At 43.5% G+C, this 15,759-nt stretch overlaps 1 protein-coding gene across 2 annotated transcripts in view; it reads right to left on the bottom strand.

Moving 5' to 3' along the window:
• LOC126426846 (uncharacterized) overlaps positions 1–12,993 on the bottom strand; it is a 268,198-nt gene extending 255,205 nt beyond the window's left edge. For both annotated transcript variants that reach the window (XM_050088865.1, XM_050088864.1), the window contains exons 1-2: positions 12,848–12,993; positions 4,873–5,000 (exon numbers count right to left, since the gene is read on the bottom strand). In XM_050088865.1, coding sequence (XP_049944822.1) covers positions 4,873–5,000; positions 12,848–12,899 — 180 coding nt within the window. In that variant the 5' untranslated portion in view covers positions 12,900–12,993. The remainder of the gene's footprint in view (positions 1–4,872; positions 5,001–12,847) is intronic.
• Positions 12,994–15,759: the final 2,766 nt, after the last annotated feature.

The following is a 15,759-nucleotide window of genomic DNA, read 5'->3' as shown; positions in this document are numbered from 1 at the left end:
ATGGATGTCCAAAGCGGAAATCACCAGACTGAGGAAAGAGATCAAATATGTGGCCGCTGATGCTGTTGAGGGATATGTCCTAGAGGTAGAGCTGGACTATCCCACAAGTCTGCATGACAGACACGGTGATTTGCACAGCCTGAAAGACTTTCACGTTCAGGGACTTCAACAGGTGCCTCCTCTAGGGCATTGGCGCTGCACCACAAATGCTTATCAGGAGACATTTCGATTGAGGTTATATACTGAGGTATATACTGCAATTCCAGCTGGAAGCAGGGGTGTCCTATCACGATCACAAGTGGTTCATCGGGGGGCATAGGTGTGGAAATCTGCTGCACCCAGACTATTTACTGATGTGTCTGGGTGGGTTGATTTGTTAGTAAAAAGGTAAAAAGGTGTTCCATTTGACTGGGTGTGTGTGGACTACTTTGATGAGCTGTTTGTCACAGTTCTGAGTGTATGTTTGAGATTATGAATGTTTCATTGCACACTGCGTGCGTCCATGTGTGTGTGTGTGTGTGAGAGAGAGAGAGAGAGAGAGAGAGAGAGAGAGAGAGAGAGAGACAGAGACAGAGACAGAGTATATATTTCGTGTGGAACATGTACAATATGTTTATGGTGCGTGTGTGTGTGTGTGTGTGTGTGTGTGTGTGTGTGTATTGTTTTTGAGCTGCCATTGCTGTTGCTGTTCTAAGTACAGGGTGTTTCAAAAATGACCGGTATATTTGAAACGGCAATAAAAACTAAACGAGCAGCGATAGAAATACACCATTTGTTGCAATATGCTTGGGACAACAGTACATTTTCAGGCAGACAAACTTTCGAAATTACAGTAGTTACAATTTTCAACAACAGATGGCGCTGCGGTCTGGAAAACTCTATAGTACGATATTTTCCACATATCCACCATGCGTAGCAATAATATGGCGTAGTCTCTGAATGAAATTACCCGAAACCTTTGACAACGTGTCTGGTGGAGTGGCTTCACATGCAGATGAGATGTACTGCTTCAGCTGTTCAATTGTTTCTGGATTCTGGCGGTACACCTGGTCTTTCAAGTGTCCCCACAGAAAGAAGTCACAGGGGTTCATGTCTGGCGAATAGGGAGGCCAATCCACGCCGCCTCCTGTATGTTTCGGATAGCCCAAAGCAATCACACGATCATAGAAATATTCATTCAGGAAATTAAAGACGTCGGCCGTGCGATGTGGCCGGGCACCATCTTGCATAAACCAGAAAGTGTTCGCAGTGTCGTCTAAGGCAGTTTGTACCGCCACAATTTCACGAACAATGTCCAGACAGCGTGATGCAGTACTCGTTTCAGATCTGAAAAATGGGCCAATGATTCCTTTGGAAGAAATGGCGGCCCAGACCAGTACTTTTTGAGGATGCAGGGACGATGGGACTGCAACATGGGGCTTTTCGGTTCCCATATGCGCCAGTTCTGTTTATTGACGAAGCCGTCCAGGTAAAAACAAGCTTCGTCAGTAAACCAAATGCTGCCCACATGCATATCGCCGTCATCAATCCTGTGCACTATATCGTTAGCGAATGTCTCTCGTGCAGCAATGGTAGCGGCGCTGAGGGGTTGCCGCGTTTGAATTTTGTACGGATAGAGGTGTAAACTCTGGCGCATGAGACGATACGTGGACGTTGGCGTCATTTGGACCGCAGCTGCAACACGGCAAACGGAAACCCGAGGCCGCTGTCGGATCACCTGCTGCACTAGCTGCGCGTTGCCCTCTGTGGTTGCCGTACGCGGTCGCCCTACCTTTCCAGCACGTTCATCCATCACGTTCCCAGTCCGTTGAAATTTTTCAAACAGATCCTTTATTGTATCGCTTTTCGGTCCTTTGGTTACATTAAACCTCCGTTGAAAACATCGTTTTGTTGCAACAACACTGTGTTCTAGGCGGTGGAATTCCAACACCAGAAAAATCCTTTGTTCTAAGGAAGAAACCATGTTGTCTACAGCACACTTGCACGTTGTGAACAGCACACGCTTACAGCAGAAAGACGACGTACAGAATGGCGCACCCACAGACTGCGTTGTCTTCTATATCTTTCACATTACTTGCAGCGCCATCTGTTGTTGAAAATTGTAACCACTGTAATTTCGAAAGTTTGTCCGCCTGAAAATGTACTGTTGTCCCAAGCATATTGCAACAAACGGTGTATTTCTATCGCTGCTCGTTTAGTTTTTATTGCCATTTCAAATATACCAGTCATTTTTGAAACACCCTGTATGTACACACTGAAAACTTCTCTCTCTCTCTCTCTCTCTCTCTCTCTCTCTCTCTCTCTCTCTCTCTCTATGAGTTACTAATAAGTGTTTAATAGACATTGGAAATTAAAAAATTACCTTATTCACAAAAGAATGTGTATATTGTAATGAATCAATTACGAAATAACAAAACTGTTACGTATATAACAAATACGAGAAAAAATGGAAATTAAAAAGCTTTCAGTTGTTTTCACAATACAGTGGTTCTTCTTTTTCATATTTTTTGAATGAAATATCTCCTTTATCAGTTTTATATTGATGGCAGGAGCCAGAGAAAAATAAATCCTTTTCGAATACAATATTTTTTAAATTTACATACATACATACATGGCCGACCGGTTCAAGGCGGGATCGCGATTTATCGCCTCCAATTCGTATTTGCGTAAGTAGAGCTTTGCGGTTCTAAACGCTTCAGTCTGGAACCGACTGCTACGGTCGCAGGTTCGAATCCTGCCTCTGGCATGGATGTGTGTGATGTCCTTAGGTTAGTTAGGTTTAAGTAGTTCTAAGTTCTAGGGGACTGATGATTTCAGAAGTTAAGTCCCAAAGTGCTCAGAGACATTTGAACTATTCTGACGATACATACATACATATTTGTGCACAGTATTATGTGAGAGCCCAGTTACCAGGGGCACAGGGTCAAAATCGTGAGCTGCGTCCTTACCTGGGCCACAGCACGCCCTGCTGTACTACTCTGCAGGGCTGTAGTGAAAAACCACGAGAGGAATTATCTCGAATACCAATACCTCGAGACTGCTGCAGCTGTCTGAAGACTCAAGTTTCATTCAGAAAGCAAAGTGTGTCTTTAAATCGAAACTATCTGTACAACATTGGTTTCACGGAATAACTTTTCGCAATTACACTTTTCCTAAGCAGGTGCAGTGTATGATCAACGAAGCGTATCTGCACCGCAAATGTAATAAAGAAGTCGTCCTTTAAACATTCTCGCAAGCTGTGAGGTACTAACTCTACAAAATATTGGATACGTATCAGGTAAATGGCCTTTGCTGCAGTGAAATGCTTGGATGATGGTAACGAAAACAAGATGCAATGACAGGACATGATACGATGTCGGCAGAAACGATTCTTAAATACGGAACCCGCAACTATCAATCGTTGAAATTACCATCCAGCAAACATCCGTAATATTTATAGGAAAAAGATTTAACCTACCCAGAACCTTCTCAGTTCACTAAAACAGGTATCGCCTAATTCTCTTCTCAAAGGATCCAAAATGAGGCTCACACGATACTTTAGGGACTGGCACGTTGCTACATACGCCACAAAAAGTTACACAAAGACACAGATCATACTGCGTCCTTTTACTTGCCATGTATACTACTGTCAGAATCCAAAGAGTCATAATGCACAGTGGCCATTCTATGTGTTAAGGTTGGGTTGTTTGGGGAAGGAGACCAGACAGCGAGGTCATCGGTCTCATCGAATTAGGGAAGGATGGGGAAGGAAGTCGGCCGTGCCCTAAATCAGAATGGCCGGACACGGGATTGAACCGTCGTCCTCCCGAATGCGAGTCCAGTGTATGTGTTAAGAGCACATAGCTCTTACTCTCGGCAGTGGGAACATCACTGGTGGTGGTGTTCATAAATCATAGACAGAGAATTCAGACTCGATAATGGTTCGAGTTAGGCCACGAGACACGTGCAGAAAGGCTAACGACTGAGATGGATGCTCTCAGAAAGCAGTATCCGGTTTCAGGTTAGTTTGACAGAGATTTTCATTGGCCTTGACATATTCATAAAATGTTCTGGTTGTGACTGTAGTAGCACAGTGCCTTTAACAAAGCCACTCGCAGACGCAAGACGCGCTAACTGGTGGACCCCAGCTGCAGGTTTTCGTTATTGACGCGCGTCCTCTGTGGCTGCGGCGGCTGGGGCATTGCCGTCTCACACGGACAGTGCTGGCTGGTAGTGGTGAGCACAGGGGGCCACCAATGGCGTCGAGCCACGAGTGTCAGCTGCGCTATCGTCTGGCCATGGAGTCGTGGGAAATGGTCACGTGAATGTTAAGGTGGGAAGACGTTGAACAGTTGTCTCGAAATGTATGAATTATGTGGTACGTATACAGGTTAATAAGGAGATTTGAAGTTGACGAACCTCCATGTTGAGAGAAGTAATTTTATAGGCCTTCAATATGGAGTAGAGATTCTTAGGAAGAGAAGATGCTGATGGAAACTTGAAATGCCACACTGAGACTCTAGACCACTCTCCACTAAATATGAAGCTAACATGCTTCAGCTTGTAAAGCAGGATTGGATGCAAAGTTATCTGAATCTGTTAGAGAAGTAGCTCGCAAATACGAGAAAAGAAAGATACAGACGATTATCGTCGATCTCTAACCATTCCGAGCTTAGCCTCCCTGTATCATAGCCCCAAAAGGCTCACAGAAGTAGAGGTTGGTTCAGAATTCTTCCAGATGGTGAGTATTAGAACTGGAGAGCCAAAGATAGCTACAGTGTGAAGAAGGTAAACTGGGAAACAGTCTCCAAGAACTGACCAGGTGGTGTGTGTCATTTTCTCACCCCCTGTACGTATAATACAGTTTATAAGAGGAGGAAAAACTCCACTTACCATTCGTTCGAATGCGAGGGGAACCAACAGCTGTGAGGCGTGCGTCGCACCGAGTGAGAGCAGCTGCGCCAAGTCCCGCCAGTAGCTGGAGAGTCGTTCCCGGAAAACAGCCGCCTGGGCCTGCAGTCCTGCACAAGACGGGAGACGACGGACTGGTGAACAAGCCGGTGGATCAGACTTCTGTAGGAAGCACAGCTTTCACTTTCTTCCCCACAAAGTCTATGCAGGTAGCATTTACCTTTTGAAACTAGATCAATATACAATGTCAGTAATCGTATGAGTTACTACAGCACGGACACCTTGACCGGACGTTACAAAGCTCATATTCCAGCGACAAATTTAAAGAGCACATCAAGCAAAGAGAGAGGAGTACCATCACCTAACGTAGATCCGGTAATAAAAATTAACCTATTGGTAGAAGTATCAAAATACCTGAAGAAGTGGAAATGTAGAACTGTTTCAAAAATCACCCACACAGCTTGCCCAACAATAAGACAGATTTAAGAAATAAGAGACCTCGAGATAAATTCCAGTCAGTTTTACGTGCTAATAATAGAAAGTAACATAAATGAGAATGTATAGTTTGGCTATTTGACTTTGACTTACTGACAAGCATTGGACGTAACGATTTGCACAGAATCGTGTCTATGCTGGTTTTACAATATGGGTAGTCTTTACTGTGTTTCCCGTGAGTTGTATGATATGTATGGAAATGAGGAAGAATTATGTCCACTCATACACGTTTTTATATTTAGGATGTATTTATTTTAACATAAGTAATATATTTTATTAATTCAGTAAAAAATTGAATAAGGTGTTTTGCAAGTGTAGCTGAAAAAGCCATTCTCGGCCTAAACTTTCTAAGGAGCATGGAAATGTATGACTACATTTGTACTGGTACAGTACCTTACATATTAACAGTACATTTTAGAATTACATGATAATACACATAATGTTCTGTAATGTGTGACATGTATCCCATCACATGTTTTTATCTCTTTTTTTGTACTCCTTTTTCTTTTTATTTGTCCACCGGATCAATTCATCTACGAAAGTTGTTGTGAATGCGATTTATACCTTTGTGATGTTAATGTGGTACAAAGAATACACATGTAAAATTATATATATATATATATATATATATATATATATATATATATATAATTATTACTGCCATGTTTTTATGAGCAGCCAAGCTACTGTAAGCCTTTGACGATGGATACCATATGTACTATTACGCACTATCGCAATAAAGAAATGTCTTATGTTTTTTCTTTACACCAAATGCTTGTATCGTAAACAGAATGCCAAATTTTGTCAGCGCAAATCGCAAAAGAGAAAGTCCAAAGAACGTGCATCCTAATGACTTTGTAAAAAAAACGAATCATCGGCATGAGGGACTTGAGAGCATCGTACCGACACATTACACTGGCATCTGGCTGTAGGGCAACGACTGCAGAATGTATAGCAACGGGTTGGGGTGGAGACAACAGAGTGGTGAGAAGTTCACCAGCCATCACAGGCAGACCGATGTAGCCTGGGTTGAGATCTGTGGCTACCACTGACACCACACCACAAGCAGCATAGTGTAGGGCGCTCTGTGGTGTTCAGCGGCGGGAGTCGCTTTTGCCTGTGGCGGTCAGGTCGACGCTGCTCTGTCCTCAGGTGGCCTCGTGAGACGTCACGGGAAGCAGTGGTCGTCGAGATGCCTACCTCTGCAGCCCACAGAAACAAACAGGGGTCAGGAAGACTCGCGATCAAATCATGTGGAAGGCATGTGGAAGAGTTCTTAGGAATTTCGAAAATTGTTCAGAAATTTGGAAGCCAAATTATTATTCAAACTGGTTCTCCAGATAAACAATCAGTATCTCTTGAAAATATCATTCACATAGTTCTGTATGTTCAAGGACACATAAGTGCGAGGACATCCGCACAATTACCTAAAGCGCTCTCACACTCAAGTTGCTGACAAGAATATGTGTATAAGAGGAAAAAGTAGATTGAGGAAGTGCTAGATGACGATCAATTTGGTTTTAGGAAAGATAAAGGCATCAGCGAAGGACTTCTCAGTTGGCGATTGATGATTAAAGCGAGACTTAAGGAAAATCTAGGCATGTCCGTAGGATTTGTAGTTAGATAAAAATCGTACGATAATTTAAAATGTTGCAGGATTTCCGAAACTCTAAGGAAAATGGGTGTAACCTCTAGGGAAAGAAGGGTTACGTGCAATTTGTACATCAAACAAGAGGATAAAGTGGGAAGACCAATAACAAACAGATTAGGTTAGGAAAGGTAAAAGACATACATCTAATCGCCCCTACGATTCAATCTGTACATCGAAGAAGCAATGACGGAATTAAAAATGGGGTTCAGAAATGGAATTAAAATTCATGTTGAAAGGTTATCAGTGACAGGAATAGCTGATGTCATTCCTGTTCTCAATGGAAGTCAGAGGTAACAGTAGGAGATGTTGAGTAGAATGAACAATCTAATGGGTAGACTCTATGAATTAAGACTAAACCAAAGAAAGATTAAATTAATGATGTCTAGCAGAAATCAGATCAGTGTTCAACTTGTCAGAATTGTAGACGAGGATCAAGACGAACTGAAAGAATTCTGCTACCTTGAGGACAAAGGAGCCAGCTGAAGTGGCCGTGCGGTTCTAGGCGGTGCAGTCTGGAACCGCGAGACTGCTACGGTCGCAGGTTTGAATCCTGCCTCGGGCATGGATGTGTGTGATGTCCTTAGGTTAGTTAGGTTTAACTAGTTCTAAGTTCTAGGGGACTAATGACCTCAGAAGTTGAGTCCCATAGTGCTCAGAGCCATTTTAACCGAGGACAAACTAACTCATAATGGAAAAATGAAAGAGAACATGAAGAGTAGAGAAGAACATTCAAAGAGGATGTTCACGGCCAAACGAAGTCAACTAACATCAACTGTCAGTTTTGTAACAACGAAATCAAAGAATCATTGATAAAATTATTTAATAGGATAGATAAAAGAATCGACTCACGAAGCAGCGGCAGAACACACATAGAAACTGTTGTGATTGGCAAGCTTTCGGAGCCAGTGGCTCCTTCTGCAGGTAAAAGGGTTGAAACGGAAGGAAGAAGGGTTAAGGAAAAGGACTGGACAGGTCTAGGAAAAGGGGGAAAAGTGGTAGATTTTGGGAAAGTCACCCAGAACCGCGGGTCAGAGGAGACTTACCGCACAAGATGAGAAGGAATGTTGGGGACCGCATCCAGGGAGCTTAAAGGTGTAAGATAGGTTAATATACAAGACAGAGGTTACTGCTAAAACATTGATCTCGAGTTAACAAGAGTGTGTCCTCCTATAATAGCCCTGTAACTGGCAAAACATATTCTATCAAAGGGAGAGCCAGCTGCGAAAAGATACAAGTCATATTCCAGCTACTGTGTAAACACTGTTTAGCCTTCAACATAGGCATGACTACCATCACATTATCAATTAGGATGAATGGGCATAGGCTGAGGGTATATACTGGTAACTCACAATATCCTGTTGCAGAGCATGGTCTACGACGTGACATTCGTGACACCAGCGCCTGTTTCACCACCTGGATTTCTCCCCCAGACACCAGTATCTCAAGACTCCGTAGATGAGAACTAACTCTACAACGTGTTCTTGGTTCTCGCCATCCAGCTTTTTATCACTGTAACTACTCTTTGATTCACTCCGTTTCAGTTTCCTGCATCTTTCAATGTCATTCCCATCTATTTTTCACCGCCCCATCCCACCTCTGTTATGTACAATGTGCTTACCTTCTCACTCTTAATAACTTGTGATCAATGTTTTAGCAGTAATCTCTGTCGTGCATATCACCTTGTCTTAAGCCCTTAGGTTTTCAAATCTCGTCCGATGCAGTCCTCAACAATTAGTCTTCCCTTCTCATCTCGTACAGTAAGTTTCCCCTGACCCACAGTTCTGGGCGACTTTCCCAAAATCTACCCCTTAAGTTTTGAGCACAGTATTCTATGAAAGTGAAACATGGACAGTGGGAAAACCGGGACGGAAGAGAATCGAAGCGTTTGAGATGTGGTGCTAGAGAAGAATGTAGAAAATTAGATGGACTCATAAAAGAAAAAATGATGAGGTTCTCAGCAGAATCGGTGAAGAATGGAACATACCAAACGCTTTGGTAGGAAGATGGGACAGTATTTTGTTCTTGGTCATGCAACCTTATTGTTTCCTCTTGGTTCTTGTACGTATTACCCGTCTTTCTTTGCAACTTACTCTTATTTTTCTCAATATTCCGAACATTTTGCAAAATTTTACATTTCCGGATGCTTTTCCTTTCAGGGCCTATGAATGTGTCCATTTTATTTTCCAAGTTTTGCTTCCCGCATCAGTTACAATGTCAGACGTGCCGCCCTCTTGTGCTATTAGCCTTCTGACAGTGAAAATGATCGTCATCTATCATATCCTCTATTATCTTTTCCATTCCTCTGTATATATTATTCCTGTCAACAAATTCCATACATGAGGTGTTATGCTCATTGTGCGGTAGGCCTCGCAAGTATCTGCTTATATCTTCAGGGTTGTATCTAATGCTATAGCGCCATTCTCGTATATTCTAGACGCCAACTTCAATAATTCTTGGTTGACACTTTCGCCAATGATTTGCTGATCAATTGCTGTGTTTTTTTCTGTTTCCCAAGGTTTCTTTTCCGTTAGCTCCTTATATCTATCTTTGTTTGTCCAATTTCTACGATGCCCTTTTCATAGGTGTCCATTTCTGTTCAAATGAACTGCCTGTGTGGTATTCATCAACGTAATATCTACAGCCCAAGAGAAATTCAAATGAAGTTCGTGATTGCTTTGCACTTTAGTGTCCCACTCCTTTCCGCATTTTGTTCTTCCAGACCATTCTCTTAAACTTCAATCCACTCTTCATCGCAATTCAACTGACATCTGAGCTTATGTCTGGCCCTAGGTGTGCCACACAATCGAAGAGCAGGATTTAGAAAACGATAGATTTCGACTTCTAGACATAGATAATCGGACAATTCTTCCCATAAATACAGATGTACGAGTATTAACAAGAGCCTCACCAGGACGTAACCTCACATGGAACTTTCCTGTGCCTCCATCCTTTTCGAAGCATACCTCCCGTGGGGAAGCGAGAGTTTTCTATAGCTACCGACGGTTGCGAGTTAAAGCAAAGAGCGACAGAGGGAGAGAGAAAGGGACTCCCCCCTCTTCCACTCCGCTCCAAGGCCAAACGTCGTGTGCAATCATGACTGTTTGTACTGAAGCAATAATGTCATGTAATTGCAGTACGTAAAGTTTTGATATATTTATCATTATGTAATTTGTTAAAAGAAAGGCGATCAAACATGTAAAAGTAATGCATCCACAGTTTGAAACAGTTACACTGCTTTACATCTAAGTCAACTTAAAGATGCAGAGCTACAATTTCGTAGTATGTGTATTCTGATATAAAGCACAACATGTGGAATTTATGAAACCCCATACATTAATTTCTGTCATCAGTGATAATACCTGCTACAGTTGCAAAATTGTACATCAGCAGCTGATTTTATCACTGGGATGTGTATCAACAGATGTGGATGTCGCATCAAGAGAAACGTGTGTTCTTATGTGTCTCCATTGTTGTTGTTGTTGTTATTAGCAGAAGTAGTATAGTTATCACTACCGTCTGCTGCTTGTGTACTTCGCATGCCGTAATGTTGACTCATTGAGATGTCAGGTTATATGTAAGAGAGTGCACGAATGCCTTAATTTTATCAGGTGGAATAAACGCATAAAGAAGTAAGTAAATGTACACAATGTGAAAATTCCGCTACTTTTTATAACGCACTTTACACTATTGCTAAGGACACGGGCTCTGTCGTTTCTTGCGACTCTTAGTGTCTGTTCTGCTGGGGTTGGCATCGTGTAGTGGATCCCCGTACGCTCTGTAGCTATGGCGTTAAAGGTCTAAAAATTTCGGAAAAGTTACAGTACCTTCCTGCACTGTCACTTTTATCGCAACGACAATGAACGGGAGTCTTAAAACGTCACGTGTCAGAGATCTGTGCTGAAGTTTAGTGAGCGAGCAGTCTATATCGCATCACATCGCATAGTGATTTTTTAATCGGGACCTGTGCGCTACCTTCATGCTGAGTGCCCTGGGGACGCTCCCAAGACAGCAGCCGTGTTCACAGGGCCACGTGGACACGCTCCTGGCTGGACGGCCGAACACTCAGCCGCCCTGCCGCATCCCGACATGCCCGCTAAGCCATCCGGTCTCAGCCTCACAGCAAATGTCTGCGACCAGCGTGTGGGCAGCGGCGGTCTCAACGTCCCTGCGGTCTGGCGGCTCTACGGGACCTGTTGAGTGACGTCAGCTGAACACGACACAACTGGAGAGACTCGTGGACTCTCTGTGTCGGCCAACTCAGGCCCTTGTCGAGGCTAGAGGCGGTGTGCTCTACTCCTGTGTCAGCATGATCTCTCCTTATCTGACATCGAATGAAATCTGTCCTCAACCTTCATGTTTACTACTTGTAACCTTCCACATAAACATAACTAACTGGACCTTGTGTTGTAAGGAGAAAAACGTACACTTGCGAGATCTCAACCCTAGATGCCAAACACCCGCCCTCTCTTAAAATAAATGGCCATACTTAAGATAATACTCATTTTAGACGTCTTGAATGCAGAGTTTTTACAGTTCTGTAGGTGCAGGTTGCCTGCCACTGGCTGCGCCCCACTGCAGCTGCCTGATGCACGAGTGCAGAGCACTGTGCAGCGGGGTGACGTCCAGAGCCCTCAGACCCGCTTCACGTCGCAAGTGTGGGAAGACGTGCGTGGAGCCGGTCACGTCTGCCCCATGTGTTTCGAAACTTTGTTCTTCAAGTATAACACATGTTATTTAACATGAGAAACGGGTAAGCAATATGAGCAGATAATATTTCAATGCCATGCGCATATATGGTCAACACTGTTAAGCAATATTTTAGGACATATTCTGCAGCAGTTTTTTATAAAACACACGCACACACACACACACACACACACACACACACACACACACAGATATCTGTTACAAAGGCAAGGTGAAATCTGACAATATTACTTCTTCAAAGCAAGCTTCCTAAACAGTCAGTTGGTGATTTTACGTCTCCGTCGCGTTGTGCCAATGAAGTTGTTTGACGACAATGATCGTGGTGAAAGGGTTTCGTCATCATTGTCACCACCATCCTCTCATAAAGAATAGTCTAGCGTCAATCAACTATTCTTCTCTCCATTTAACGGGTCTTCTCTATGACTGCCGCAACTAAATCGCAAGGTACAAATAGTAGCACAAAGAAACGCTCATAGAGTTTCTTTTGCCTCGTGTAAGAGTTAGTCGAATAGCCACATATAACGACGCTTACCGGTCACAACTGTCGCGAGCTTTGACGTTTAAACGTGGCAATTTGACCGTCACTGTATACTGCTCCTGGACGTGCCACACTGTCGCTTGTCGGTTCACCGGCACTATAAACGCGAACCTCTTACTCACCGTACCGTACAGTAGTTCGAGCTCCGACAATGGGCGAACGCAGCGGAGCGTGCCAGAAACAAGTGGTACACGAGCGTTAAAAACCTATGTGGTCAGAAGGTCTTAACTGCATACAGTCATAATCGTGGCCCAAATCTCCGCGCGACATACACAGCTGGGGCTCACACCTTGCAAGTGTGCGTTTTGTATGTGAGGCCAGGTTGGTCATCTTCTCTTGTTAGATGCAATCGGTTGTGGTTAGACAACTGTTTCTTTTCTTCAGTGTGATTATTATTTAGTTCTTATGTTTTTATTTCTGTGCACTGTTATTAGGACTGAATTTTCAAATGTGGTGCAACTCCATCATCATGTGTTCATAAGCATCGACGAGAGTTTTTATAGAATACCTAAATGAGCACATTACACTTTATTTAACAGTAACGAACTTCCAAATAATATACTCACCAGGTTTATTCCTCCACTCAAACTGAACACGACGCCACCTCCCACATCTCATCCTGCCGGCCGTGGCTCTTGCGATGCGCCGAACAGCACGCGCTGACTGGGACAGGATATGATGCCTCAGATCAGCCGCTTGCAGCGCTGTCACGTTCCATTCCATGTTGTTCAACCTTTCAAAATAAAATGGAGTCAGCTTATGTGACAGATGATATTCTGAAACTTGACTGTATTTTGTAGACTAGAATAGTGAAAACTAAACTGAACTTGCCCTTCTCCAGCTTTTACGTTTCCCATTGATAGAGGTCGCCAGCCCATTAGAGACGAATCGAGGTGTTAGACAGGAATTGTTGCGTACATTACGACTGGTATCGAGTCTGCTAACATATTATGGCGAACTGATCATTTCTGATGAAATACAAGAATTCACATACAAACATGCAGCCAGAACTATGATTGGACAAGCACGGCAGACGGCCTTCAAAGGCATGGAGTGGCCGCTCCCCCACAACATGGCTCACCGTCTGCTCCTGGGCGCCATAGTCACGAGCAGCACCTCCACTGTAATACCACGTTTTCAGGACGTTGCCATGTCTCTCTTGTGCCATTTGGATGAGGTTGAATCTTGATCTTTCGTGACAAGAAAGACCATACTGCACTACCTTACTCAGTTGGACTGAATTCTTATAGCACTCTGTCTTAGGAATTAGCACCTTGGCATCCTTGATTGTGAGATTAGCAGGGACAAAATTGGACAGAACATGCAACCACTAAGTGGGAGCTGTTGTAGCAATGTCATTAAGAGTCAACATGGCTCCTTAACGCTTTAGCACAATATGCGACAGCTCAATAACCAACAGAAATTGCAGCGTTGTTTTGTTTGTCTATATTTGCTCCCCAGTTTTTTTGCAGGAATGTAGTGCAGTTGATTTAGAATAGAACCAAACGACTTTCACAGGTCCGCGCAGTGCTGCATAAATGACAGTGACAGGAAGAGGGAGACACCAAGGTAATTAAGGAAATAGCTGCAGGAAATTTTGGTCCTATCCGGGGGCTCATGTGACTGCCTGTGTGCCTCTGTATCATGGAGGTAGAACTCTGCGGGCTCAGTTCCACTTGTGTTTTGCTGGAGCCTCTATCTGTAAAAGTACTCCCTCAGTTTGGTGTCGACTCGGAGGCTCGTTGACACAGTCAGTAAGTAGCCAGTTCCACTAGATGAATGTGGTCACTAGGCGACCACTACGAACAACAATAAACAACTACCTGGGACCTAGGAGTGCGAAGTGATTGCCTAAGGGGACACGTGAAACGGAACCTGGATCAGTGGAGTGGGCTTGTGTTCACCGGCGAGTACAGGTTTCGAACGTCGACTGGGGATCGTCGTACAAGGCTGTGTAGGTGACCAGGCACCGGTGCAGGTCTCTCTCTATCCACGGGTTCTGCTGCGGGGCGGGACTGTCGTATTTTGGCCTGCTATTATGGTAATATCAACAGTAGCAGAAAACAGTATAACGGGAGTCGGATTCTTTAGGAAGGTAGAGCAGAGAGTGTGTTACAGTGAACAGTTCAGTGGTACAGTTACGCTTATCACAATCGACAGCAAACCAACTCCGACAACGATAGTTCAGATACTACATGCCGGCCCTACGAGAGCGACAGCCAGGCATCCGTCTTGTATCCTCAGGTTCTTCGTTTCATACAACTTCTTGGAATGTTGTGAGTAGGTATTCATCTTGAGGTGATTTCTCGACATGAAATCTCACTTTTTATCTCGTCTTTGATTTAAGAACAAAAATTTGAAAAGATTCAACCTTGAACAAACACGGTTTCTTCTCTTCTTACCGATACGTATTTCGGCCATATTACATTATCACCAGCGGGTTTCCTTTATTCTTTTGCAGAGTAAACTATCGCATTGGGATACGCATATTTTTGGGAATGTGTTATTTTTGCTCAGAACGTTATAACAGACATGTAAACCATAGTAACACATGGACGTCATCTGCAATACCGAGATACCAACCAAACTGGAAATAGCAGACAGGGACATCAGCAACAGCTTGTGCCATTAACGCATACATCTTTCTGAGAGCGTTTTGAATGCAAATGTACAATTCTAAAATTATACGTTTCCCATTGTAACAATATATTCTTTCTAGAATGAAATTTTCTCTCTACAGCGGAGTGTGCGCTGGTATGAAACTTCCTGGCAGATTAAAACTGTGTGCCGGACCGAGACTCGAACTCAAGACTTTTTCCTTTTGCGGGCAAGAGCTCTACCAACTTTTTTTATTTTCTTTTTTCATGAAGAGGAAAAGAATTTTTCGCATCCACCCACGCGCGAACCCATGAGCTTCCGTATCCTATTCCCGCGCGCTAACTACTTCTTTTTTTTTTTAAGGAAGGTCACAGGTCGTGGTACACGCCGCACTAGCAGTGGGGTCTCTTCACGGCACTGCCGGTGCGTCGAGGGCCAAACCCCTCCCACCCCTTTTCTCACGTCCCCAGTTGGGTCATAGCACTAAGTGTGCAGAAATCTTAACGCAAAATTCCCATTCTCCGATGTAAGAAACACAAAGAAACCTCTTCTCTGAGTAGGAACTGAACACTTATAAAAACTTAACAATTTTTCTTGAATCACACAAATACTTTGGAAGTCGAACACGAGTAATTCTGAACAAAATGTTTTGAGAAAACTCTTCGTGTAACATAGAAGATTCGGAAGCAAGGTAATAGTAAATAATAATAACACAACTGACTTTTAATTTTCTTCTGTTCGTTCTCGTCCAAGGTGTTGTAGTGGTTCCACATATTTAACCGACACCCATTCTTTCAAAAATGATCTCCAGCATGTTGCCGTAGTGCTTCTTGTGGTTGCGATACGTGCTGATTTCTGCGTATTCACACTTCATGTTGTC

The sequence above is a fragment of the Schistocerca serialis genome, chromosome 11 (assembly GCF_023864345.2).
Source record: "Schistocerca serialis cubense isolate TAMUIC-IGC-003099 chromosome 11, iqSchSeri2.2, whole genome shotgun sequence".
Taxonomy (NCBI): domain Eukaryota; kingdom Metazoa; phylum Arthropoda; class Insecta; order Orthoptera; family Acrididae; genus Schistocerca; species Schistocerca serialis.
This window is presented reverse-complemented; position numbering and strand designations above follow the sequence as displayed.